The sequence below is a fragment of the Sapajus apella genome, unplaced genomic scaffold, assembly GCF_009761245.1.
Source record: "Sapajus apella isolate SASKATOON/1434 unplaced genomic scaffold, GSC_monkey_1.0 scaffold66, whole genome shotgun sequence".
NCBI lineage: Eukaryota > Metazoa > Chordata > Mammalia > Primates > Cebidae > Sapajus > Sapajus apella.
The window spans coordinates 3,684,809-3,711,005 of NW_022437006.1; the positions used below are offsets into that span (position 1 = coordinate 3,684,809).

A 26,197-nucleotide genomic window follows, 5' to 3' on the forward strand; every position below is an offset into this window, starting at 1 on the left:
TACATTTGTAGGTCCAATGCATTTAAATCAAATTTTATATATAAAAATTAAATATACTTCATATATAAGGTTATGCCTTATTTATATGAATTAAACTGACAAATTTAATGATATAGCCAAGTTAATATTATTTCATGTTTATCAATATTTCATTGCCTCATGAATACATAATCTATTTTTAGGTATAATATTAAATCACATAAAAACTCACAGGTGAATACTTAATCTCTTGGTTGTCTATACCAGGTCATAAGTACTGAGACAAGTTACATAACTTTAAATATGTTTAACTTTGGAATTCTTGTTTACTATACAACTATAATTGTTTATATTTATTTTGCTTTTTAGAGCTATCCTGCTACGTTTATCTGCATTTTGTGGTAACATAAGAATTGCTTTTGAATGTATAAAACTGGCTCATTTTACATGATCTGAACTTGAGAAGCTATTTCTTAGGTTTCAAGACAACATGCTAAATATATGGGACCATCTACTGGTGAAGGATGATATAGTCCTATAGACTGGTTTTATTAGAACTTGTAATAGCCCAAGTTGAGGATCATGAGGACTGTGAAGCCCAAAAGCGTATAATCAGGAGAATCCTGCTGCCAATGTACGCTTATTACTTAAATTGCAGCAGAATTGTCTTAGGTAGAAAATACAAGAGCTGAGAAGGTACTACAAAACAAGTAAGTCATTTATATGGAGCCACAACATCTAACAGGCATATATTTGTTTAATATCAATACACTAAAGTATTTCATGAGGGCTCTGACAAGGACTGCCTTGTTAATCTCTGAGACCTAGCACAGTAACTGGTGGCTGGAAGTATTAATAAGTATTTACCTAATGAGTGAATGAATAATGACAACCAGGGTCTCAAAACTTTTGAAAATTTGCCTTATGTTCTCACTTTCCCAGAGGACTACACCCATAATTTATAATAAAAACAATACAAATATGATACGTTACATAAATTTCATTTTTAGCTGAAAAATGCATCTGTTTGGTTAACCAGAAACCTTGAGTCAGTAAAAATTACACTAATACTTGTGTTAAAAATAGTAATAATGAAAAATGACCTAAAATAATTAAAAGGAAGGATATGTGCAGTTGCATAGGCTTTCTAATCAAATATTCCTCATTTCAAATTTTAGCTCTATAGTTTGGCTATTTGATGAGGTTGAATGAATTGCTTAACCTTTCTCTCCTCATTTTCCTCTTTCCCTAAATTACCTTTTTGTGATGATTTAGTGAGTCTGTATATGCAATGCTTTGTGCCTACTTGGTACAATATTAATAATAAATACATCAATTGACTTTTTGTCTGACTGAGGGCGTTCGCTTTCCTAATTTTCAATGTCATAAGCATCTTTGAACAGGGACCACATTTTATTTAGTGATAGAATTTAGCACACTGCCTGGCATAGGTAGATACTTGATAAGTGTGTTGTATTAATAAAGAAAATAAATATTTAACTAATTATTTGGTGGCTATTGTCTATAGTTCTACACATGGTTATATACAATACAATGTATAAGTAAGGTATACATAGACATATATCCAACATGGCCATTTAAAGTATAGAAATAGGGTATTTTCTACCAGTGGAATAATTCGTAATTCCTTCGATTAATCTAGTCTTTTTCTTGATGGTTAAGAAATTCATAAGGAATCATGAACTCAAGTAAATACACATTGGATGGAAATTATATTATAAGGTACTCACACACAGCCACAGTCTCATTTAGCTACATAATGATTTTTACGATTAAGGGCATTTTTCTCATTCATTTTCATGATTATAAATCTGGTTTATAAATAGACGATTGGTTTTGAAAATTTCACACTATAAAATGTAAAGCAGCCCTGAACTTGGTAATCAGGAAAAGCATAACAATGAAGAAGGAATTGGTTTTTAATAAAAATATTTTATACATCCACCCAAAAGCACTCATGTGGCAAATGTTAGAAGTTCAATTGCAAAACATATTCAACATATCTAAATCTATGTCATCAGAACCGTAAATAGCCTAGGTTATATGAAAGTACCTTTCACTTCTAAATTAGGACAATTTTGCCCATAAAATAATTGTATCAAAATCATCTTTTGAAATCAATGATTTAATATATTTACCATCATTTTATGCATATATCAGAAGTGTGTAACATTCTCTGGATTTGGGTTTCAGTGTGTAACAGATTTTTCTTGACTTACTGAATCAAAAACTATTCCAAACAGATTGTAATAGGCCAAGTCTATTGCCAAATATGAAACTATACATGAAACAAATGTCTCAAATAAAAACTAACATATTCATTTATGCCTGTACAGACATTCCAAAATTTGAGACAAAAACCAAATTTCTATCAAGAGAAAACCATTTCCACTGTAAACAAATGTAAACTTTAGTTTTAAGGTATATCATTCTTCTTGATATTATTTGCTAGGGATTATTATATATCATCCTGCTTACAAGAACACAAACTGTTTTAGACTCATGCTTGGCATAACATTACATGCTATAGAAATATAATGCAACATTTTCATAGAATGCAACTTATTTTCCAAGTTTAGGAGTTAACTTAAAGAATACACGTTTTATAATCAAGCTCCATAAACTTACAGCTTTTTTTTCTGACCAAAAATATCAAATGTTTGGGCAAATAGATACAACATGGTAAAAGCAGTTTGAAACTTGAAACATTCCTTTTTCCTTTCCTCTTCTATTTCTTGCTATATTCAAAAATGGCTAGTTTCTCAGAATTTTTCATGTTTTTCATAAAATATAACTATAAGAATAGTAAAATATGATATATCCATTGGATCATTTGAAAACAACTGAATGGTATATAAATACAAGTTCAAAGCAGAGATGTTTTCCCCTCCAAGTTAAGGTCCTGAAAAATAAATTTAGAAAACAAATAGGCACAAAAAGTTCATGGAAAACATGTTCGTATTAGAACCTTAACATTTAAATTACAGTGTATATAGTTTTTAATGCAGAATTTTAGACATCTTTGAATCCTGTACATTATAAATAATGAGTCTTTTTTGCTTTAGTTCATTGATAAAATATATTAAATAATGACTAATTACAAATCTAATATTTGTTTTAGCATTCTTTTCAGTGTTTCAAAACACAAAATATCAGGTTTTTAAAAAGTATGTTTTATTTTTATATTATGAAAATTAAGGCATGAAAATTATACACATCTTTCACATGAGGATTTTTCATTTTCTTCTTATAGCTTTAACAGTTAACTTAAGACACTTGCCTCAGACTTTTCCCCTTATAGCAGTATAAACTGGATAGCTACTTTTGTAGAAAAGATTAATGAATAATTTTTAGCAAGGTTAAGTTTTGGTTCCATGCTTCTTAAAAAAGTCTTTAAAACCTGCCTCACTTTTCTAGCAGGAAATATTGGTAACTGATGAATAAGTAAGTGTTGATACCAACAGAAAATTTTGGACAAATATATTGATTATAATTTTATATTGCATTCCTTCATGTAAGTTGGTTACATTTACTGACAATTAAAAATGCACTCGTTATCACAGTAGAATTGAAAATGTGGAAATGTTATGATGTTCAATAATGACCATTATGAATGACTTCCAGGTACTCTGTCACCTGAGAAGGGCTAAGAATAACAGAGTTAACATATATTATGGCTGTGTCTCAACAGGCAATAAAATTCTAGGCCGCTAACAACTGATCATTCCAATATTCTTTTGGCCTATCAAAGTGGTGTTATAGGCAGCAAGAGATTGAAGTTTCAATATTAGCTTTTGTACTTCCAACTCCAGTGCACACAAATAGAATAAGATCTATTTCATATGACTAATCCATGCAGATTATTTCTCATTATGTTCAGTAAATATTAAATTTACCAAAACCATAATTATTTGCCCTTCTGATTGCTGATGCCTTAGAGGTATGTTCATATTGAGTAAGACTGCATAGTTGCTGAATGATTTGCTAACTTTCTTGGTTCATTTTAAACCACAGAACAATGATCTTTGCACTTTGTACTTAATTTTTACTTCTTATAAACAATAAATAGCAATAAGACTACCATACCAAATTTATTTTATTTTCAACACCTCATCTAATTTTTATTGCTATTATAGCCTAGATTGATTTAAAGGATAATAACGAAGAGTACTAAACCAGAGAGTAAAGAAAACTTCATTTGATTTCTGGATCTTTCCTTAAATAAATTGCACGATTAGGGCAAGTCTGAGTGTCAATTTTCTCAAAAGCAAAGTAGGAAAAATAATATCTGTCTCAAAACATTGCCACAAAAATTAAAGTGAAATGATGTAAATGGGGATTGTAAATTATAAAGTGCTATTCCAATGTATATGATTACTGTGATTCTCAGAATCTTTCAATTCTATTATATCACTGCAATTCTTAAAATCTGGAATCTCATCCTTGGGCAAAAAAACAAGCTGTGTATTTCTGAACAGAAGTTACAATAGATAATTCTATCAAGTAAATTATCAGGCTGAGACAAACATTGTTTGGATGCTCCTTTTCTTTTTCTTTTTTTTTTTTTTTTTTTTTTTTGAGACGGGGTTTATCTCTTGTTACCCAGGCTGGAGTGCAATGGCGCGATCTCGGCTCACCGCAACCTCCGCCTCCCGGGTTCAAGCAACTCTCCTGCCCCAGCCTCCTGAGTCGCTGGGATTACAGGCACGCACCACCATGCCCAGCTAATTTTTTGTATTTTTAGTAGAGACGGGGTTTCACCATGTTGACCAGGATGGTCTCGATCTCTTGACCTCGTGATCCACCCGCCTCGGCCTCCCAAAGTGCTGGGATTACAGGCTTGAGCCACCGCGCCCGGCTTGGATGCTCCTTTTCTATACTGGCAATTCTCTTTTTAAAATGAAAGGGCTTATTAAAAAATACTTCGGATTCCCAGTAAAATTAATTTGTTATATGTCCTCATTAAGATGTTTAAAGTCTAAAATTTTTAAATGTGGCATTTTATACATTTTAGCCATGCTTTTTTCTTTGAACCACTGCCATTAAAACAATTTTTATATTGAAATTATTTATCAAACTGTCAGCTATTTTGTTTAGTTGGCCACTAGCAATGATTAATATGAATTCTAGCTATTAAACCTAATAACTATAAATGGACTAAATGTTACTCATAGTTCTAATTTTATGCACTTGGTATCAACCCAAATGCTGCTCTAAACTTTTTTCTTTTCCAGAATATCCCCCATGTTTGTTAAGAACTTCAGACACATCACATATACATAGTAAATCTGGCATTCATCATGAATTCACCTAGAAAATCCTGCTTTACAAGTGTTTTAGGCCTTCACTAGGAATTAGTATAAGTCATAATGACTGACCTTACATAATACATTTGTTTATTTTTCTTCTGAAAAGTCAGATCATATACTTCCTTAATGCTAAAATCTTATAAAACATGTCTTGCTGCCTTTTTTTTTTTTAATCTGTGCTTAGCTTAACATACTTCATGCAATATAACAGAGTGTCTTTGAGGCTTTGTCTAATAATTAACTTTTGAAATGTGTCAAAACAAATTAAGATGTCTCATCTTCATTTTTAATTGTTTTCAGCACTGAGTCTTCTCCCAAAATTTTACATAGTTCATTGAGTCTCTGCTGCATTTTGGGAATTCCAGCTAGCTGAGATTCTAGCTTTTGTTTTTCTTCACTCAATGTCAAACGGATAGCAGTATCCAATTGTTCAAAGCGCCAACCTCCTTCACCATCAAACTGTAATAAATGTGTATGGTATTTCCTGCATAATTAAAATGAAATAAAATTATTAGCCATAATTTTGAAAAGTCATTTTAGTTGTAGGTTTATCATCCAAATTGATACTCAGGGGCAAATTTTAAGTAGGTGCCAGTTTACATTTGAGTTTTAAGGACATATGAAGAATTTAAATACTGTGATTTTTTTTTAAAAAACCCAAAGTCATTAATCTGATTTTTAGGAAAATATTATTATATTTTTTTATATTCTGGATGTATATTAACTCTAAAGGAAGACATGCTGTTGCATGTATTTAATTTATCTTCATAATTCACTATGACTCCTGAATAAATAGTAAGGAATACTATTTATGTATGGGAGTAAGGAAAAGAAGCTGAGGAAAGAAAGTCAACATTCAAAGGACATAGAAAAACTAAGGAAAATAAAGGAAATACAATAGCAGTTCATTCATACAACATCCTCTGAGAATGAGTTCTTCTATATAAGTAAAGTTTCTCAATAATTAAAGTTTAAAAACATTTTTTAAGACAACTCTTTGATAGAAGAAATATTTTAAAGATACTTCCACATTTTTATATAATTTAATTTCTTTCTCATGGCACAGTTTCATAATTAGGAACTTCACAGAGGTACAGAGATTATTTTACTGATAAGATAGGAGATGATCCATCTTGTGCTGGATGGGAGGCTGAGGCCGCCATTTTGTGGGCTATGCTATGTCGGGGATATTTGGTGACAGAAAAATTGGCAGAGCTGGTCCTGCATGGCTAAGCCACCTACATTTTGTCACTGCCGAAGTGGCCTATATTTTTATATGTCCTCCATTTTTCTGCCTTCCCTTATAGTTTTTCTCACTTCTTGCTTCCTTTTAAGATTTCATATATCATTAACTATGATTGGTGGGATTTTTTTCAAGTAATTTCCTCCTGCTTTTTAAAAAATTGAGATATAATTCACATACCATAAACTCATCCTTTAAAGCATAAAATTCAGTGGTTCTTAGTATCATCACAAGCTCATGTAACCATCACCACTAATTTCAGAACATTTTCTTCAACCTCAAAATAAACCCATTACCCATTAGCAGTCCTTCTCCATTTACCTTTCCACCCAGGCCCTAACAACTGCTAATAACCTTTCTGTCTTCTGTAGATTTCTCTACTATAGATGTTTCATATACATGAGATTATATAATATGTGGCCTTTTGTGAGTGACTTATTTGTAAAAATGATTTCAAGGGACAGAGGGTGGAGGAAGATGGTGGAATAGGACTCTCCAGTGATCATCCCCTTGCAGGAAAACATCAATTTGAACAACCAACTACACACAAAAATAGCTCCACAGGAGCTAGGGAAACCAGGTGAGAGTTCACAGTATCTAGTTATAAAACAATAATAAGAAAATAGTCATTGAAGTGGATAAGAAGTGCAGTTTTACATTCCTCAAGTCACCCATCTCCCAACCACAAAGTACACAGCTCAGAGAGAAATACCATCTACTTGGGGGAAAGAGAGGGATGTAAGCATAAGACTTTGCATTGGAACACACTACCAGGCCTGCCCCAGTAAAATGCAGCACTAGACAGGCTACTACAACCCCTCACTTCTGCTGATAACTGCAGACTGAGTTTCTGAACCTGCCTCAGGGCCAGACAGAAACCTGTAGTCCCTGCCAGACAAGTTCAATTTCTGGTTTGCATCACCACTGACCAACTAACTATAGAAGCTATGGGCTCCAGATAGCCCGTAGTGGCAGGCAGGACTGAGTGGCTGGGGGTTCAGATTTTACCTCAGCACTGTGCCAGCCTTAATGGTCAAGGGATTCCACCCTGGCACTGCACCATCTGTCATGGTCCTGGGCTTAAAGTGTTCCTGGTGTTGCAATAGCTGCAGTAATCACTGTCTTAGAAACCGTAACAGGCGACCTGCCTAGAATTTCTGGATAGGCTTACTGTTGAAGAAATTTCCCAGACAAAGCCAAGCTGTGCAATCTGGAATAAATTTATAGTTCTTTATTGTGTAGACATCTACTCATGACCACAGCGATCAAGAACAATCAGGAAAATGGGACTTACCAAATGGACAAAATAAAGTGCCAGTGACTGACTCTAAAGAGATAAAGATGTATGACCTGCCTGACAAAAAATTTTAGTTTTTTTTAAGTAAGCCCAGTGAATAATATGGTTTGTCTGCATCTCCACCCAAAATCTCATCTTGAATTGTAATCCCCATAAGCCCCACGTGTCAAGGAAGAGACAAGGTGGAGGCAATTGGATCATTGGGGGTGGTTTTCTCCATGCTGTTCTCATAATCATGAGTGAGTTCTCATGAGATCTGATTTTGGTTTTATAAGTGTTTGGTAGTTCCTCCTGCATTCGTTCTCCTTCCTGCCGCCTTGTGAAGAGGGTGCCTTGCTTCTTCTTAGCCTTTCACCATGATTGTAAGTTTCCTGAGGCCTTCCCAGGCATGCTGAACTGTGATTTAATTAAACCTCTTTTTTGTATGAATTACCCAGTCTAGGGCAGTTCTTTATAGCAATATGAAAACAGAGTAATACAGTAAATTGGTACAGATAGAGTGGGGTACTGCCATAAAGATACCCCAAAATGTGGAAGTGACTTTGGAACTGGGTAACAGGCAGAGATCGAAAAGTTTGGAGGGCTCAGAAGAAGGTAGAAAGATGTGGGAAAGTTTGGAACTCCCTAGAGCCTTGTTGACTTGCTTCAACCAAAATGCTGATAGTAATATGGGCTGTGAAGTCCAGGCTGAAGTGGTCTCAGATGAAGATGAGAAATTTCTTGGGAACTAGAGCAAAGGTGACTCTTGCTATGTTTTAGCAGAGACTGGTAGCATTTTGCTCCTACCCTAGAAATCTGTGGAACTTTGAATTTGAGAGAGATGATTTAGGCAGACAAAATTTCTAAGCAGCAAAGCATTTCAGATGTAACCCAAGTGCTCTTAAAAGGGTTCAGTTTTATGCATTCACAAACAGGCGGTTTGGAATTGAAACTCATGTTTAAAAGGCCAGTTGCAGAAATTTGTGTAAGTAATGAGGAACCAAATGTTAGTCACCAAGACAATAGGGAAAATGTCTCCAGGGCATGTAAGGGGTCTTCATGACAGCCCTTCCCATCACAGGCCTGGAGGCATAGGAGGTAAAAATGGTTTCCTGGGCCAGGCCCAGGAACTTGCTGCTTTGTGCAGTCTCAGAACTTGGTGTCCTGTGTCCCAGCTGTGGCTAAAATGGGCCAATGTACAGCTCAGTCCATTGCTTCAGAGGGTGCAAGCCCCAATTTTTTGTGGTTTACACATAGTGTTGGACCTGTGGCGCACAAAAGGCAAGAATTGAGGTTTGGGAAGTTCTGCCTATATTTTAGAGGATGTATGGAAATGCCTAGATGTCAAGACAGAAGTTTGCTACAGGGGCAAAGCTCTCATGGAAAACCACTGCTAGGGCAGTGCATAAGGAAAATGTGGGTTGGGAGCCCCCACACAGAGTCTCCACTGGGGCACTACCTACTGGAGCTGTGAGAAGAGAGCCACTGTCCTCCAGACCCCAGAATGGTGATCCAGTTTGCAGCATGCACCAGGAAAAGCAGAAGACACTCAATGCCCGTTCATGAAAGCAGTCAGGAGGGAAGCCATACCCTGTGAAACTACAGGGGTGAACAGCCCAAGGCTGTGGGAGCCCAGCTCCTGAATCAGCATGACCTGGATGTGAGGCATGGAGTCAAAGATTATTTCCAAGCTTTAAGATTTGACTGCTCCACTGGATTTAGGATTTGCATGGGGACTGTAGCCCCTTCATTTTGGCCAATTTCTCCTATTTGGAATGGTCGTATTTAGCCATTGCGTGTACCCTCATTGTATCTAGGAAGTAAATAACTTTGGACTTGAACTCTTAGGTTAATGCTGGAATTAGTTAAGACTTTGAGGGACTGATGGAAGGGCATGATTGTATTTTGGAAAGTGAGGACATAAGATTTGGGAGGGGCCAGGGTGAAATGATACAGTTTAGCTGTGTACCTACCTAAAATCTCATGTTGAATTGTAATCCTCATAATCTCCACATGCCAAAGGAGAGACCAGGTGGAGGCAATTGAATCATGATGGGGTTTCCCCCATGTTGTTCTCATGATAGTGAGTTCTCATGAGATTTGATTATATTGTTAGTGTTTAGTAGTTCCTCCTGAGTTCATTCTCCTTCCTTCTGTCTTATGCATAAGGTGCCTTGCTTCCCCTTCACATTCTGCCATAATTGTAAGTTTTCTAAGGCCCTCCCAACCATGCAGAACTGGGAGTCAATTAAACCTCTTTCCTCTATAAATTGCCCAGTCTCCAGCAGTTCTTTATAGCAGTATGAAAATGGACTAATGTAATAAACTTCAATAAAATACAGAGAAACAATTCAGAAGTCTATTAGATAAATTCAACAGATATGAAATAATGTTATTAAGCCAGAAATATTTGAGCCAAAAAATAAAATGAAAAAAATTAAAAATGCAATGGAGACATCAACAGCAAAGTTTGTCAAACAAAAGAAAAATATATGTGAACTTGAAAAGAGGTTACTTGCAAACATATAGTCTGATATGAAAACAGAATGAAAAGGAATAAAGAAAACTTATTGGAGTTACAAAATAGTATCAAAAGAGCAAATGTTGCTGGACTCAGCGGCTCATACTGCAATCTCATCAGTTTGGGAGGCTGAGGTGGGTGGATAACCTGAGGTCAGGAGTTTAAGACCAGCTTGGCCAACATGGTGAAACCCTGTCTCTACTAAAAATACAAAATTAGCTCAGCATGGAGGTGGGCACCTGTACTCCCAGCTGCTCAGGAGGCTGAGGCAGGAGAATCACTTGAGCCCAGAAATCAGAGGTTGCAGTGAGCCAAGATCAAGCCATCGCATTCCAGCCTGGGTGACAAGAGTAAGACTCTGGCTCCAAAAAAAAAAAAAAAAAAAAAAAACAGCAAATATATGAGTTGTTGCATTCTAGAAGGAGTTAAGAAACATAAAACTTTATAAATTTATAAAGCTTATTTAAAGAAATCATAGAAAAATTTCAAAATCTGGAGACAGATATGAATATCCAGGTACAGGAAGATCAAAAGTCTTCAATCATATTCAATCCAAATAAGACAACCCCATAATATATTACAATCAAACTGCCAAAAGACAAAGAGAGAAACTTGAAAGCAATAAGAGAAAAGAAGAAAATAACATGTAAGGGATTTTTAATATATCTGTTATCGGCTTTTTCAGCAGAAACTTTACAGGCCAGTAGAGAATGGGTTTACATATTCAAAGTGCTGAAGGGAAAAAAACCTTTCAACCAAGAACACTGTTCTTAGCAAAATTGGCCTTTGGAAATGAAAGAGAAACACTTTCCTACACAAACTAAAGCTGAGGAGCTTTATCACCACCATACGTGTTACAAGGAGTACTAAAGGGAGTTCTTCACATTAAAATAAATGATGCTAATGGGTAATAAGGAAACATTGGAAAGTATAAAACTCACTGGTAAAAGCAAGTACACAGTCAAATTTAGGATACTCAAATAATGTAATAGGGGTATGTAAATCACTTATTTCTTTAGTATGAAGGTAAAAAGACAAAACTACTAAAAATAATAGCTAAAGTAATTTGTTATTTTAAAATATAAAAATATTTTATATGCAATATAAAAATGTAAATTGTGATATTAAAAATTCAATTTGGGGAGACAAAGGGTAAAGTTTGTGCTTTTTTGCAACTTGTGTATACTTTAACAACTAAAATAATTTGTTAAATTATATACATTATAAAAAAAAGTAATTTGTGATATTAAAAATTCAATGGGGAGATAAAGGGTAAAAATTGTGTCTTTTTTGCAATTAAGTTAAAGTTGTTATGAACTTAAAATAACATGTTATAACTATAAGATGTTTTTATAAGCCTCATGGTAACCCTCAAACAAAAAGCTGTAACAGGTACAAAAATAACATGTTTAACTATAAGATTTTTTTGTAAGTATTATGGTAACTACAGAGCAAAAACCTATAGCAGATACACTAAAAATAAAAACAAAGAATTAAAACATATTACTAGAGAAAATCACTTACCCACAAAAAAAGACTGAGAAGAATATAGAAAGAAAGTATCTACAAAACAACTAGAAAGCAAATAAAAAAATGACAGGAGTAATTCCTTACCTATTAATAATTACCTTGAATGTTAATAAGCTAAGTTTGTCAATTAAAAAACAGAGTGTCTGGGCCAGGCACAGTGGCTCAGGACTATAATCTCAGCACTTTGGGAGGCCAAGGCGGGTAGATCACTCAAGACCAGAAGTTTGAGACCAGTCGGGCCAACATAATGAAACCCTGTCTCTACTAAAAAAAAAAAAAAAAAAATTAGCCAGGTGTTGGGTGGGAGCCTGTAATGCCAGCTATTCATGAGGCTGAGGCAGGAGAATCGCTTGAAACTGGGAAGCAGAGATTGCTGTGATCTAAGATCACAGCACTGCACTCCATCCTGGGTGACAAAGCGAGGCTCTGTCTAAAAAAAAAAAAAAAAGACAAAATGTCCAAATAGATTAAAATCAAGACTCAACTGTGCACTGCTCACAAGAGACTCACTTTATCTGCAAGGACAGTATAGGCTAAAAGTGAAGGAATGCAAAAGATATTCTATCTAAGCTATAATAGAGACCAAGAATGTTATTATAAAGGTGTCAATTCAGCAAGAACATGTACTAATTCTGAATATATTTGAATGCAACATCAGAGCACATACATATATAAGTCAAACACTCATAGATCTGAAAGAAGTGAACTACAATACAATAAGAGTAGGAGACTTCAACACCCTACTTTCAGCGATTAGATCATCCAGACAGAAAATCAACAAAGAAACACCAAACATAAGCTATATTCTAAACCAAATGGATCTAACAAACATTTAGAGAAAATTTCATCTAAAAGCTTCACAACATACATTCTTTTCAACTACACATAGAACATTCTCCAGGACAGATAATATGTTATGCCATAAAACAAGTCTTCACAAATTTAAGAAGACTGAAATTACATCAAGCATATTTTCTCTCCTCAATGGTATAAACCTAGAAATCAATAAATAAGAAGAACTTTGGAAACTTACAAATATATGGAAATTAAACAGCATGATGTTGGTTAATCAATGGATCAAAAAAGAAATGAAAAGAAAAATTTTAAAACTTTTCTTCAGAAAAGCAAAATGGAAACACAATATACCAAAATCTGTAGAATACAGCAAAAGCAGTTTAAAGGGGGAAATTTATGGCAATAAATACCTACATCAAAAAAGAAGAAAAATGTCAAATAAACAACCTAATGTTGTAGGTCAAGGAACTGAAAATCAAGAACAAATTCAAACAAAAACTTTTCTTTCTTTTACTGAAAGGAAACAATAAACATCAGAGTAGAAACAAAATGGTGACTGGAAAAAAATATGAGATAACAGCAAAAACAAAAAATCGATTTCTTTCAAAGATTACCAAATTTGATAAATGTTTAGCTAGAATAAGAAAAAAAGAAAGAAGATTCAAATAAATAAAATCAGAGATGAAAAAAGAGAAATCACAAGTGATACTACAGAAATTCAAAGCGTGACGAGACTGTTATGAAAAATTATAAACCAACACATTGATTGACCTAGAAGAAATAAATTTTGAACACGTACAACCTACAAAGATTAAACTATGTAGAAACAGAACATATCAACAGACAAATAACAAGGAAATGGAATCAGTACTAAAAAAAAAAAGTCTCACATCAAAGAAAGGCCCAAATGGCTTAACTACCAAATTCTACCAAATACATAGAGATCGAATATTAGTTCTTCTCAAACTATTCCAAAAATTGAAGAGGAAGGAATACTTTCAAACTCATTGTACAAGGCCAGAATTATCTGGATACCAAAACCAGACAAGAAGACAACAAGAAAAATAAAACTACAGGCCAATATCCCTGATGAACATAGATGCAAAAATCCTGAACAAAATACCAGCAAACTGAATTCAACAGCACTTTAAAAAGATCATTTACCATGATCATGTGCAATTAATCCTGGAGATGCAAGGATGGTTGAACGTATGCAAAGCAGTAAATGTGGTACATGACATTAATAGAAGGAAGGACAAAAAACATATGATTATCTTAATTACACAGAACCAGGATTTGATAAAATTGAACATCCTTTTACGATAAAAATGCTCAAGAAAACTAAGCGTAGGAGGAACATATCTCAACATAATAAAAACCATACATTACAAGTCCACAGCTAACATCTATAGTGAATAGGGAAAAGTTTAAAATTTTTCCTCCAAACCAGGATGGTGGCTCATGCCTGTAAATCCCAGCACTTTGGGAGGCTAAGGTGGGAGGATCACTTGATCCAAGGGGTGTTTTGGTTACAGTGAGATATGATCACACTACTGTAGTCTAGCCTGGGTGACAGAGTGAGACCCTGACTCTAAACAAACAAAGACACAAACAAAAATAAAAGTTTTTCTCTGAGATATGGAACAAGATAAGAACAATAATGCCCACTTTTGCCACTTACATTCAGTGTACTACTGAAAGTCCTACTCAAAGCAGTTAGGCAAGAAAAAGAAATAAAACACATCTGAATTTGAATGGAAAAAGACAAATTGTCCCTGCCTGCAAATAACATGTTCTTATATACAGAAAGTCCTAAAGGCTCCATCAAAAAACTGTTAGATTTATAGATGAATTCAGTAAAGTTGCAAGATACAAAATCACTATGTAAAAATTAGTAGCATTTCTCTACACTGACAGCAAATTGTGTGAAAAATAATTAAGAAAACAATCCCATTTACAATAACTAGAAAAAATTAATACTTGGGCATAAATATAACCAGGAAGGTGTAAGGTCTCTACAATGATAATTATAAAACATTAATGTAAGAAATCAAAGAGGACACACACACATAAATAAAATGCTATCTCATGTTCATGAATTGGAAGAATTAATATTGTTAAAATGCCCATAGTACCTGAAGCAATCTACATATTCCATTCAATCCCTGTGAAAATGCTGATGATATTCTTCAGATAAATAGTTTAAAATCTAATATTTGTGTGCAACTGCAAAATACCCAGAGTAGTGAAAAAAATTTTGAGCAAAAAGTACAAAGCTGGAGCCATCACATTACCTGATGTCAAAATATGCTACAAAACTATAGCAACCCAAACAGCATGGTACTGACACAAAAACAGACACAGAGACTGAAGGGATAAAATAGAGAACCCAGAAATAAATCCTTGTATTATAGTCAACTGATTTTCAACAAAGGTGCCAAGAACACCCTATTGGGAAAGAGCAGTATCCTCAATAAATGGTGGGAAACTGGATATCCACATGTAGAAGAATGAAATTTGATCCTTATTGCTCACCATATCCAAAAATCAACTCAAAATGGATTAAAGACTTCAATGCAAGACCTGAAATTATTAGAAGAATACATAGGGCAAAAGTTTTATGACAGTGAAATTTGGATGTTAAGTTTGAAATGACAATGAAATTTAGGCAATGAGTTTTTGGATATGACTTCAAGAGCATAGGTAACAAAAGTAAAAATAGATCAATGGTATTCCGTCAAACTCTAAAGCTTCTGCACAACAAAGAAAACAATCAACAGAATGAAAAGATACCTACCAAATTGGAGAGAATATTTGGAAACTATATATCTGATAAGGGAGTAATACCCCAAATATATAAGGAATTCAGACAACTCAATAGCGAGGAAACAACCTGATTACAAAATGGACAGAAGATCTGAACAGACATTTCTCGAAAGAAGATATACAAATGACCAATAGGCATATCAAAAATGCTCAACAACACTAATTATCAGGTAAATTCAAATCACCTCACTCTTGTTAGAATGGCTATTAGGAAAACCACAGAAAGTACTGGTGAGGATGTGGAAAAAAGGGAACTCTTACACACCTATTGTGGGAATATAAATTAGTACAGCCATCATGGAAAACAGTAAGGAGGTTCCTCAAAATATTAAAAATAGACTACAAAATGATCCAGCAATCCCCCACTGGGAATATATGCAAAGGAAATTATCTCAGTATGTCAAAGAGATAATTGTACTCCCATGTTTATTGCAGCACTATTTATATAGCCAACATATGGAATCAACCCTAAAGTCCATCAATGGATGAAAGGGTGAAGAATGTGTTATATATATACATGATGAAATACTACTCCACTGTAAAAAAGTATAAAACCTCGCCATTTATGAAAACATGGTAGAACCTGGAGGATGTTACAATAAATGAAATAAGCCAGGCAAAGAAAGACAAATACCACATGATCTCACTCATACCTGGTCATTCATATGTTGGGCAAGTCCCACCTTCAATGTATAATGATGGTTTGGCTCATCACTCTGGTCTTACAACATTATTTGATTTCTACATGGGGGAACCAACAGTGTAGGTGTTTCATACCATGAGATTCAAAGACGTGTTCTATATTACAAGCTGAGATAATATAATATTTCAGGGTTTATCTTTGAGGAATTGAAAAGAAACTGCTATTTTAACTGAAACTCAATTGAGATAATCTTTATACTATTTCCTTCACAAGCAGGATAAAGCTTAGGAAAGTGATGGTTATACAGCTACAACTCTACCCAGGAATCAAAAATTCTAATAAGCTTCTATAATTTTTTACTTAACACTAGTATTGATTTTAATCGTTACAATCAACAATTACTCATTTGTTGTTATGGGAAAAATATGATACATCTTTTCCCACTTCAGAAACCTACTGAGGGAAAATAAAAATTTCATTTTTCCTGAGAGAAAGAATAATCAGAAATGACAACCTAAAATGGCAAAGCTAAATAAAAAATCAGAACTAACATGGTATTTTGTTTTGTGGAGAAATGTACTGTGGGTAGCTACAATTAAAATGTGTTTCTTGTCAAAAGGCATAGCACAACAGATTTCGTTATTTACTTAAAAGACTCTTTATTCCCGCAATTGCGGGAAAAATGGCTATATATGCTTTCCATGCCTGCTAGAGCTACTTGAGTAAGGAACTGAATGGCTCAATAGCGTAATAAATTCATTAACACAGGTCAGAAAAACTTTAAGTCTAACACGTCCCAGCATGTGATTAATTTGGGAGAAAGTCTGGAAATTAAGGTTGATACCAAAAATGGCTCAAGAGTTCTGGCCTAGCTCTGTGTTATCCTTGATTCAGAGGATTTACAGGCACATGTCTTTATTGTCTTAAAGATCTAGGTCCTGTTGATCTTCTTCAGGATAAAAGTCATGGGAAGCATATTCATTGGCTGGATCCTAACTCATGCTGGACTAGATCCAGAAAATACATTTTTAAAGAATTCCAAAAAATCTTAATGTTTAAATTGAGTGTGAAAATAGATATCTTTTCAATAGAAATGAAATTCAGAGTCAAAGAATTTTGAACAATAAAAGCCTGATTAGATGCATACTATTTGCTAACAATTTTAATGTAAACATTCTTTATAAGGTCAGAGATCTAGAAGGGCTTCAAGGATAAATTCAATTTTGCTAACAATTTTAATGTAAACATTCTTTATAAGGTCAAAGGTCTAGAAGGGCTTCAAGGATAAATTCCAGTAATGCTTGCTACTAGGCTAGATTTGAAGGCATGTACATGATGACAACTTTGGCATGAAATCTGATCAGACACCTGCCACAGAATGCTGCAGCCAGAAAGAAGGGAGGAATCCTGTGCAGTCATTTGAAAAATAGGAGGTCAAAGCATATACAGAGTCAGTTACTAAGAAGTCAAAAGGAAAAATTTTGATTGATTAAATAGAAATGCAAAAGCAGAGAATGTAGTATTTATGGCCAATGCTTGAGATATACTTTGAGCTCCTCATAATAAGAGCTGTGTGCTATAGTACAGAGTGTGTCATCATGGAAGTATCTCACTTTTCTAGTTCTCAGTTTCTTCACCTGTAAAATGGGAAGCATAGGTTTCCTAAACTTCACTGGGTTGTTGTGAGGCTTAAATAAGACATACCTGGAACGGAATAAATGCTCAACTATTATGATGCTGATAAATCAATGGAAAAGTAGGGAAAGTGTAAAATTAGTATCTTTATTTGAAGGAGAAATTCAATATAGTTTTATGAGATATTATTTCTAAAAAAAATTCAGCTCATTTTTCTTTAAACCAAATAAAAATAAGCCCACCCCCCCACCGCCACCCATGTTTTCTCCACTTAATCCTTTGGGGGAATATCAAGTTGTGTGTACATGTAGTTTTCTCTGGATTTTACTTTTCTGAGTTTTAAAGAAAGGACTGAAAGAACGATGTACAGTACAATAAATATATTTTTTCCCAGTACTTGTTACTGGGTTGATAAATATTTTCCATTAAAATAAATCACTGGATTTTTCCATGTCTTTTAGGAATTATTGGAAAGTGATAATTCAAATAATATATTAATGATATTAGGTAGTAAGTATCTAAGCTACTAGTGTGCAACTTAAGAGAAATATAGGTAGAAAATAAGTTAAATACCCTACCCTCTACTGTAAAAAGTTTTGCAGTTATTTTTGAGAAACTTAAGGAAATTAGCGTTTCGAAACACTTACCAAAGAGAAGGTCTGTGTGTTATAGACAGTAAGGAAATTCCAGCCCCTTTTGCAGCCTGAAATATCTTTCCTTCAACATCAATGCTGACAGCACTGGTACATTCATCCAGCAAGGCATATTTTGGTCTTTTAAAAAGTACACACAAGAGTTAATTATTTTCCTATTTGAATTGTAATTGTAATTTTCTTTGGACAATATGAATTGCATTGCTGACAATTTTAGAGGAGCAAAAGAGAATATGACATTATTAAAGGCAATAAATGATAAAAGCAAACAAGTAGTTATCCCCCCTTTGGACTAGAACATCACATTTTTAATAAATTTAAATATATTTTCTGATGCTTTTAAAAATAATACAATAAGCTTTATTGTTTTGCAGATGAATGAATCATAAATATGAGGCTAGGAAAGATGAGGCAGGTCACTGAGTACATCACTCCTACAGGAGTAGGAGGCAGGTTCATTTCTGGTGAGAAGGGTCTGACTAATTATATGAAGAATACATTGCAATCACTAATTATCAAACTGGCCACAGCCCTGTTAGCAAAGATTTAATGAGAAGATTATTTTATCAGCAATGTGAATAGCTAAGCATTACTAATGGAATTTCATCACTATAAGACTGCAAGAGTGAATGTGCCTCATCTTACAATTTATAGCAGACATTTAACCTCATCATATTGGAACCATACTCCAGAATCACATTCTTAAGTGAAGAAGTAAATATTTTTCTAATTATATTGGACAATTTTTAAGTGTATTTTTTACTTTGATAGTGCATATCTGTTATCAGAGACACCCTATCACTTGGCATTGTTTCCTTCTGTTTATCCTCTCTCCTCTCATCTCACCCGCTGCTCTTACTTTTCTTTGACCTTTCCCTTTCTTCTTTCCAGTCCCACTGGACTGTTGGTACTTACTTAGCTTAGTTAATGGTAACAGAGTCAACTCTCACACTGTCATTTACTATTCAGTTTGGAGTTGAAAATCAGTATCAAGTATTTGTGAGGACAATTTCCTTTATTAAAAAATTCTGATTTTTAAAAATAAAATGAAGAGAAATTTTAAAAAATGAAAATTGGTAATTTCTTATCAGCATAAATAATTATTTGCCCTGTAAGTTACTGTTCTATAATGGATTTGCTTATTAAAAGGACCCAGTTACCTACTATACGTCCGGTGGTCAAGGCTAATAGATACAGGAGTCAAAGACTCTAACACTGTTCTACATGCAAAGAATAAGAGATCAGTTCCTGTTCTCCATGACAACGTTACTGGAAGTAACGTTACTGGTTGATTTTTGGTTACTGTTCTGGTATTAAGCATTACTTCTTTGTCTCAGAGTTATTTTCTGTTTCGTGGCTAATATTTTTAAGTAAAAAAGAGGAAGAATTAAAGGAAGTATAAAAGAGAAAGGTTGAATAAAATTTTCCTTTTGTGTAAAGCTCTTTCCAGTTACTAACTTGTCTATTGCATTTTGTTTTATTTTTCAGAGTGCTTTGAAGGAAACAGAGAAAATATGCCATTTTAGAATTAGAAAAAAGTATGTATCTTAAACTGTTGTCATAGCAACCCCTAGTCCAGCAGATGTAAGATCACATGTTTTAGTTTCCTTGGCAGTACTGCGGTGTGTGTGTGTGTGTGTGTGTGTGTGTGTGTGTGTGTGTGTGTACTTAAATATATCGAGCAATAGTTAATCTGGTACTGATATAAGTAAATAAGGCATTAGATGATATTGTTTCTCAGGTTTCCTTTCCTTTTTGCTTTGTGTATCATCAGTAGAATGGGCTTTGTGAAGGACTTAATCTACCTCCCTTAAGATAGGACTTTTTCAATCATTCTTGAGTTATTAAAACATTTAAAATCCTCTCAAAAAGTGAATACCATTGGGATGCTTATTACTTCCTGCTAAAGTTATTCATTTTTGCCAGCTCAAGTCTTTCACATCAGAATTCAAACTTTAAATCCTTTGAGAATGAGGGAAGGCAGTTTCCTATAGTTAAACTTTCTCTTCACTAGATTGAATATCTAAAATTCCTTTTATCTTTTGTCAAAAGATTGTGCTTTTAAGCTACTTGCTCTTCTTATAAATCTTTATATGGCTCACTGAATTTTCTTTCCATGGATATACTCTTGACTTACCTTCACTCATTATCACATTATATACAAAATATTTTAGATACACAAACACGAAGTATTTATTTCAGGTTATAAGTATGTGAAATCTCTTTGGATCAACAACTTTTATTAATGCCACTTGCTATTTATTACAAGGTTTATTTTATTAACACACTGATACAGTGAAAAATTTATGGCTAAATTTTGCATTCGCTGTATTATATTTCATTAACTATGCTGGTGATCATATTAGTGGATCCTTATGGCCTAGACCCAAACAGATTCAGGTTGATAGTGGATAACAGCTGGTCATAAATGCCAACCTGTAAAGTTTACTCTTGAATTTCATCACGTCTTCTGAGAAAGGGGTATTCCAAAATACATGTCATTAAAAATCCCAAGTTAGCAAAATTTAGTCTATATTTTTAGCTAGCCATATTCTTAACTGTACATTATTATAAATAACATGCTATGAACACAACTAATACTTTTTTTCACTAAAAATTCCAGCTAAACATGAAAATATTATTTAGTGCATGATTTAATTTACATGAAGTTATACAACAATCAAAACTAATTTAAGGTGATAGGAATCGGAACAGAAGTGTCTAGAGGGGACTGGATTGACAAGGAGGATGAGAAAACTTCTTAGGGTAACAGAAATGTTCTTTATCTTGATGGGGTATTGGTTACACAATGTAGAAAAATTTATAAAAGTCATTCAATTGTATACCTAAAATGTGTGTATTTGGCATATAAATTTCAGGACAATAACAATAAGCTCTGTTTATTATACAGTATTATAGAAAAGCACATAATTACATATGAAATAAAAGATATAAATTATAATATGTTTCATGAAAATAGCTGCATTAAAATAATAAAAACAACAACTAACTTTGTTTATTATCAAGACCGGTAAAAAATATCCCCCAATTTTAACAGTGTTTAAATGTTACAGTAATTTAAAATTTAAATAATTTAAAATATCCAAAATGCCAGTGCTAATAAGATAACAGCTAATGAGATAATAGCTAATGAGATAACAGATTTTTTTCTTTTTTTTACTTACATACATTTTCTACTTTTTAAAATGCACATAATTATATTTTAATACAATTTTTAAAATCATTTTCATATGCTATGGTCTTATTAAAAAGGCTGAACCCAAATCTCATCAAGCTCTTTGCTCTAATTTCCAGTTTACAGAAAAAAAATGAAAGACTGGGGAAAGATAAAGGACCCCTAGATTTACCTGATAAGGTAGCAATGAGGTAAATCTAGAACAGGCAGCATTCTACAGGACAATTAACCCAGTTCCTTCAACAAGTCAAAGGTATAAGAGGTAGGTGGGGCCCAGGAGGAGGAGAGACTCTTTAGATTAAAAAGGAATTAAGCGAGGTAACAATAAAACAATAAAATGCCATGTGTGAAACTTGTTTAGATCCAGGTTTGAACAAATCAAGTGTAAAAAGATATTTTTGAGACTATCAGGGAAACTTAGGATATGAACCATTTATTAAATGACTTTAAATAATATTACCAATTTAATTAGATATTCTTATATGTTATTATATAAGGCTATATTCTAATATTTCATAGACTGTTGTCAAAGTATTTAGGGAAAAATGTCACAATATCTGTGATTTGCTTTAACATACTACAGAAATAAAAAAATGAGTAGGTAAATCAAGTGTAGCAAAATGTTACACTTGTTGAATCAGTGTGATGAGAATATGGAGTTCTTACAGCAATTTCTCTTTTTTGATGAAGTTTGACATTTTTTCCATAATCAAAGGCTTTTAAAAAATGAATAGCCAACTGATTGCTAAGTGTGGGACAACTGATTGCTACATGTTCAATAATACATACTTGATATAATTTTTAAAGTTCTCTGCAAAAATGTTACTACTTTCACTGCAACTCACTCAAGAGTGCCGCATCTGCCATTATTTGTGGCCCATTCATGCATTCATGTACATAACTCTTTGGTCTTTTTTGCCCAAGACCTAAGTATTAAAAGTGAGTAAAATAGTTTCTGACAACCTTCTGTACTGCACAACTGAGGCTCTCATTGCCAGAGATCTAAGAGGTGAAAAGAAAAAAGGAAGAAATCAGGCGAATCAGAAGGACTTTAATATTTCCTTCCAATATCTTGTGCTTGGTATCCTTAAACTCAACAGGGTATAAAGCTGGTTGCAATTAAAAATGTTTTATCAGAAGCAATTGTTTCCTGCCTCTCAATTTTCCTCAGTCCATTGAAACCTAGGCAGAATGGTCCCTTTTTCCATTGACTATAACTTTGATTTCCAAGGGGAGAGCATTACTTGGTTTAATAGACTGCTAAATGGTCAAAAACTTGACTTACCTTGAATTTAAAAATTTAATTCAGAAAATATAACTGAATGTCTACCTATTGGATTTACACAAGTATTTTAATGATTGTATATTCTTCATATTTTAATATTTGAAATACAATTTATTTTATTTCATTAAATAAGTTGTATGAAATAAATTTATTTCATAAATTATTACATAAAAACTTTTATTTCATAAGTTTTATGAAATAAATTTATTTCATAAATTAAGCTTTATCATATAAAAACTTAATTTAGTCCTCTGTATATATTATTTCTATATTACTATACAATAAACAGAGCTTATTGTTATTGTACTAAAATTTATATACCAAATACACATTTAAATTAAATTGGAATTAAAATTCTTCATATTTTAAAATTAGTAATCATTCATTCAAGCTTAGGATACATAAAAACTTAATTTAGTCCTCTGTACACATTATTTCATCTACCATTACTCAACATGAAAGAAAAAGAAAAAATACTTGGAGATTCTACTATGAGAAAAATTAATGTAAGAAATTTAAAAACTATAAACTCTATGCAGTAATTTTATAGTAATATTTTTTAAACTAAAGATAAAGACAATAAATCCTGTCCAAACATTTGTTGTTATTGTTTGGGTTGGTTACAACAATGGAATAGTAGTTACCTGAATTTAATATACTTACTTATGATAAAACATACGAGCCATGCCCATTCTTTGTTTTTCCCCTCCTGACAGGACATCTTTCCAGTCCATAACAGCATCCCATCCTTAAGAAAACAAAAATATATACATTTGATTAAATCGTTTGTTTAATTGTTACTGTTTCTACCCTAGACAAGTGATTCCTGACAAATCCAAATTGTCACCATGAAAAACTTGGTATTTTACAGAACATGTGCTTGGGATAAATGGCAGAGCTTCATGTATAAGCATTTTGTTTTAGAGTTGATATTGTTTTGATGGTAATAATTTCTTATATTGACAAATGATCTTATAAGAATTCTAGACACTGACACTTTAAAATTGTTGTTTGTTTCTCAGTGTCTCCAGTGGGTTGATAGGCTTATACTTATTTTGGTGGGAAATGGGAGAAAAGACCCAACAAATTTTCATAGGTCAATTGCAAAGTCTATGAAAGGAACTAACTTAAGTGGCACCCCTGTGCCTAGCACTTTATGTGAGTTTTGTCATATTTCACAGTTTTGTAAGGCAGATTTTATTTTTTGCATTTTATAAGTGAGCAGCCTATAGTTCATAGAGTAATTGACATGTCTAGGTTTATACAATCAGATGTCAGAACTGGGATTTATGTTTAGGTATATCTGATGCTTTGACTGTTTTTCCATGCATGCTATTTCTTAAAACATCTTAATTGTTGACTTTCTATTTGATACTTATTTAAAAAGCAAGGATTCTATTTTTCTTACAAATAGAGTAGGTCTATGTATATTCATATGGAAATGTGCCTAGAATATCTGTATTTTAAAAATCAACTTTCAGAATTGTGTACATCATCATCTTTCTGTAAATAAACACATAGACACTTTCAGGAACAGAAATAGATTTATTTCCTCAGTTACCTATTTTTATGAATTCTAAAAATTTTACAATAAGCCTACCTTATTTTTGTAATTAGATTTTTAAAAGAAGATTACTTAAAAACAAAACCATAGTTCCGTTACTGGAGAGTCAGATTTTCAAAGAAGAAAATGACTGCCAAAACATAACAGTCACTTAGAGCAAAATTTCTAAATCGTAAGTGTTCAGGACTTAACTCTCCTCTTTGGAAACAATCCATATTCTTTGCCATCTTTATACTTATTCAGCTGAATTTTTACCATTATTAAAATCTTGAAATAATCTTGGTCAATAGGAAAGAAAATAGAAAGTGTAGTCTTCATTGTTTTGTGTGTACTGTGTATCTGAAAAGTCAAATTATCGAAAATGATTATTTGATTCTTCTGCTGGTCAAAATAAAAATTTGGACTTGTTTTTGAAATCCAAAAGATCAGAGGCCTGATGAAATAATATACATTAGTTCTTAAAGATAAAATGCATCTTTATATTTCTTACCATCTTCTTCCTTTAAAATTACCACTACAAAGTACATAGCATTAAAAAATATATAAAAGCATAAAAACGAAACAAAAAACAATGGTTGACTGATGGAGATAGATGATAACTGGATAGAAGGAAACAGGAATCAGATGTTTTTAGGGTACATTTAAAAATACCTTTTCATTTATAAATTATGTAAAAGTGTTACTCCAAAAATTAAATAAGCAAAGGCATATAATAAAAGTAATGCAATATATGAAAAGTTACCAATAAAAAAATATCTGGAGTGAAAAGAGACTTTCTCTGTTTCCCAATAACACCTAAAATCTCATTCTCCAGAGGGGATCACTGTTCATTTTCTTGAGTCTTCCAGAAATTGTCATTTCTTAAAATACACATAGGAAATAGACATATCCTTAAAATTTTATATTAGGAAAAATAATACTGAAATATCATCTGATTTAGAGTTTTTCCTTCTGGGAAAAACTGTTGAAATAAAACTTTCCCTGTGATTGAATTTCATAGTATTTATGAAATATATGTGATGATTTGAGAAATAGATTTGGATTACTACGCAGTGGAGAAATATTCTGGGCTTAACATTTTTTTTCCCTGCCCACTGAAAACATGGCACAAGAGATAGTATTTGGGTCGAAGAACATTTTAACTTTTACATATTTTAATAATCGTGTTCTTTGTTCTACTAAACCCAAAGATTTTTGTAGGCCCTAGTATTGCATGATCACGGAACACATAAATCAAAACTCTGAGTCATAATGTTGCCTCTGATGCTGATTTAATGAGACCAAGTCAGCAAAAAAGAGAATGATTTTCCTGCTTCCTAGAGATGCATATGCTTCTTTCGTTCTGCCCATTTGTTAACCCTTGTATGCTTTCCTGTTTTGTAACCTAGTTGATGGAATGGAATGTAGTTTGTAATTCCATTTTTATTATACTAACCAAAGGATTAGCTAGTCTAAATAGAACGTCAGTAGGCTTCTTTCTAATTGAGTAATGTACTTGCAAATTTAAGTGTTTTCCTGCTTTGCTTAAATATTTCAGGTTTAAGAATTAAGCAAGTAAAACAGGTTTCCTTGAAGTTTTTTTTGTATGCAAGGATATAATCGTTTTTATTATTGTTTAAAAAGTTAGGGAGTACCATAGCGTAGTGGCATACCCTAGCATAGAACACGGACTTTCAAGTCAGATCTGTGTTTGAATCCCTGTCCCAAAACTTGTCATGGGA

At 33.1% G+C, this 26,197-nt stretch overlaps 1 protein-coding gene across 2 annotated transcripts in view; it reads right to left on the bottom strand.

Moving 5' to 3' along the window:
• Positions 1 to 1,373: 1,373 nt before the first annotated feature.
• ABCD2 (ATP binding cassette subfamily D member 2) overlaps positions 1,374 to 26,197 on the bottom strand; it is a 65,171-nt gene continuing 40,347 nt past the window's right edge. The window contains exons 8-11 of one of the 2 annotated variants that reach the window (XM_032248329.1): positions 23,576 to 23,660; positions 18,426 to 18,551; positions 4,881 to 5,793; positions 1,374 to 4,553 (exon numbers count right to left, since the gene is read on the bottom strand). In XM_032248329.1, the coding sequence (XP_032104220.1) occupies positions 5,574 to 5,793; positions 18,426 to 18,551; positions 23,576 to 23,660 (431 nt within the window). In that variant the 3' untranslated portion in view covers positions 1,374 to 4,553; positions 4,881 to 5,573. The remainder of the gene's footprint in view (positions 4,554 to 4,880; positions 5,794 to 18,425; positions 18,552 to 23,575; positions 23,661 to 26,197) is intronic. The other variant, XM_032248330.1, reaches the window with a different exon arrangement.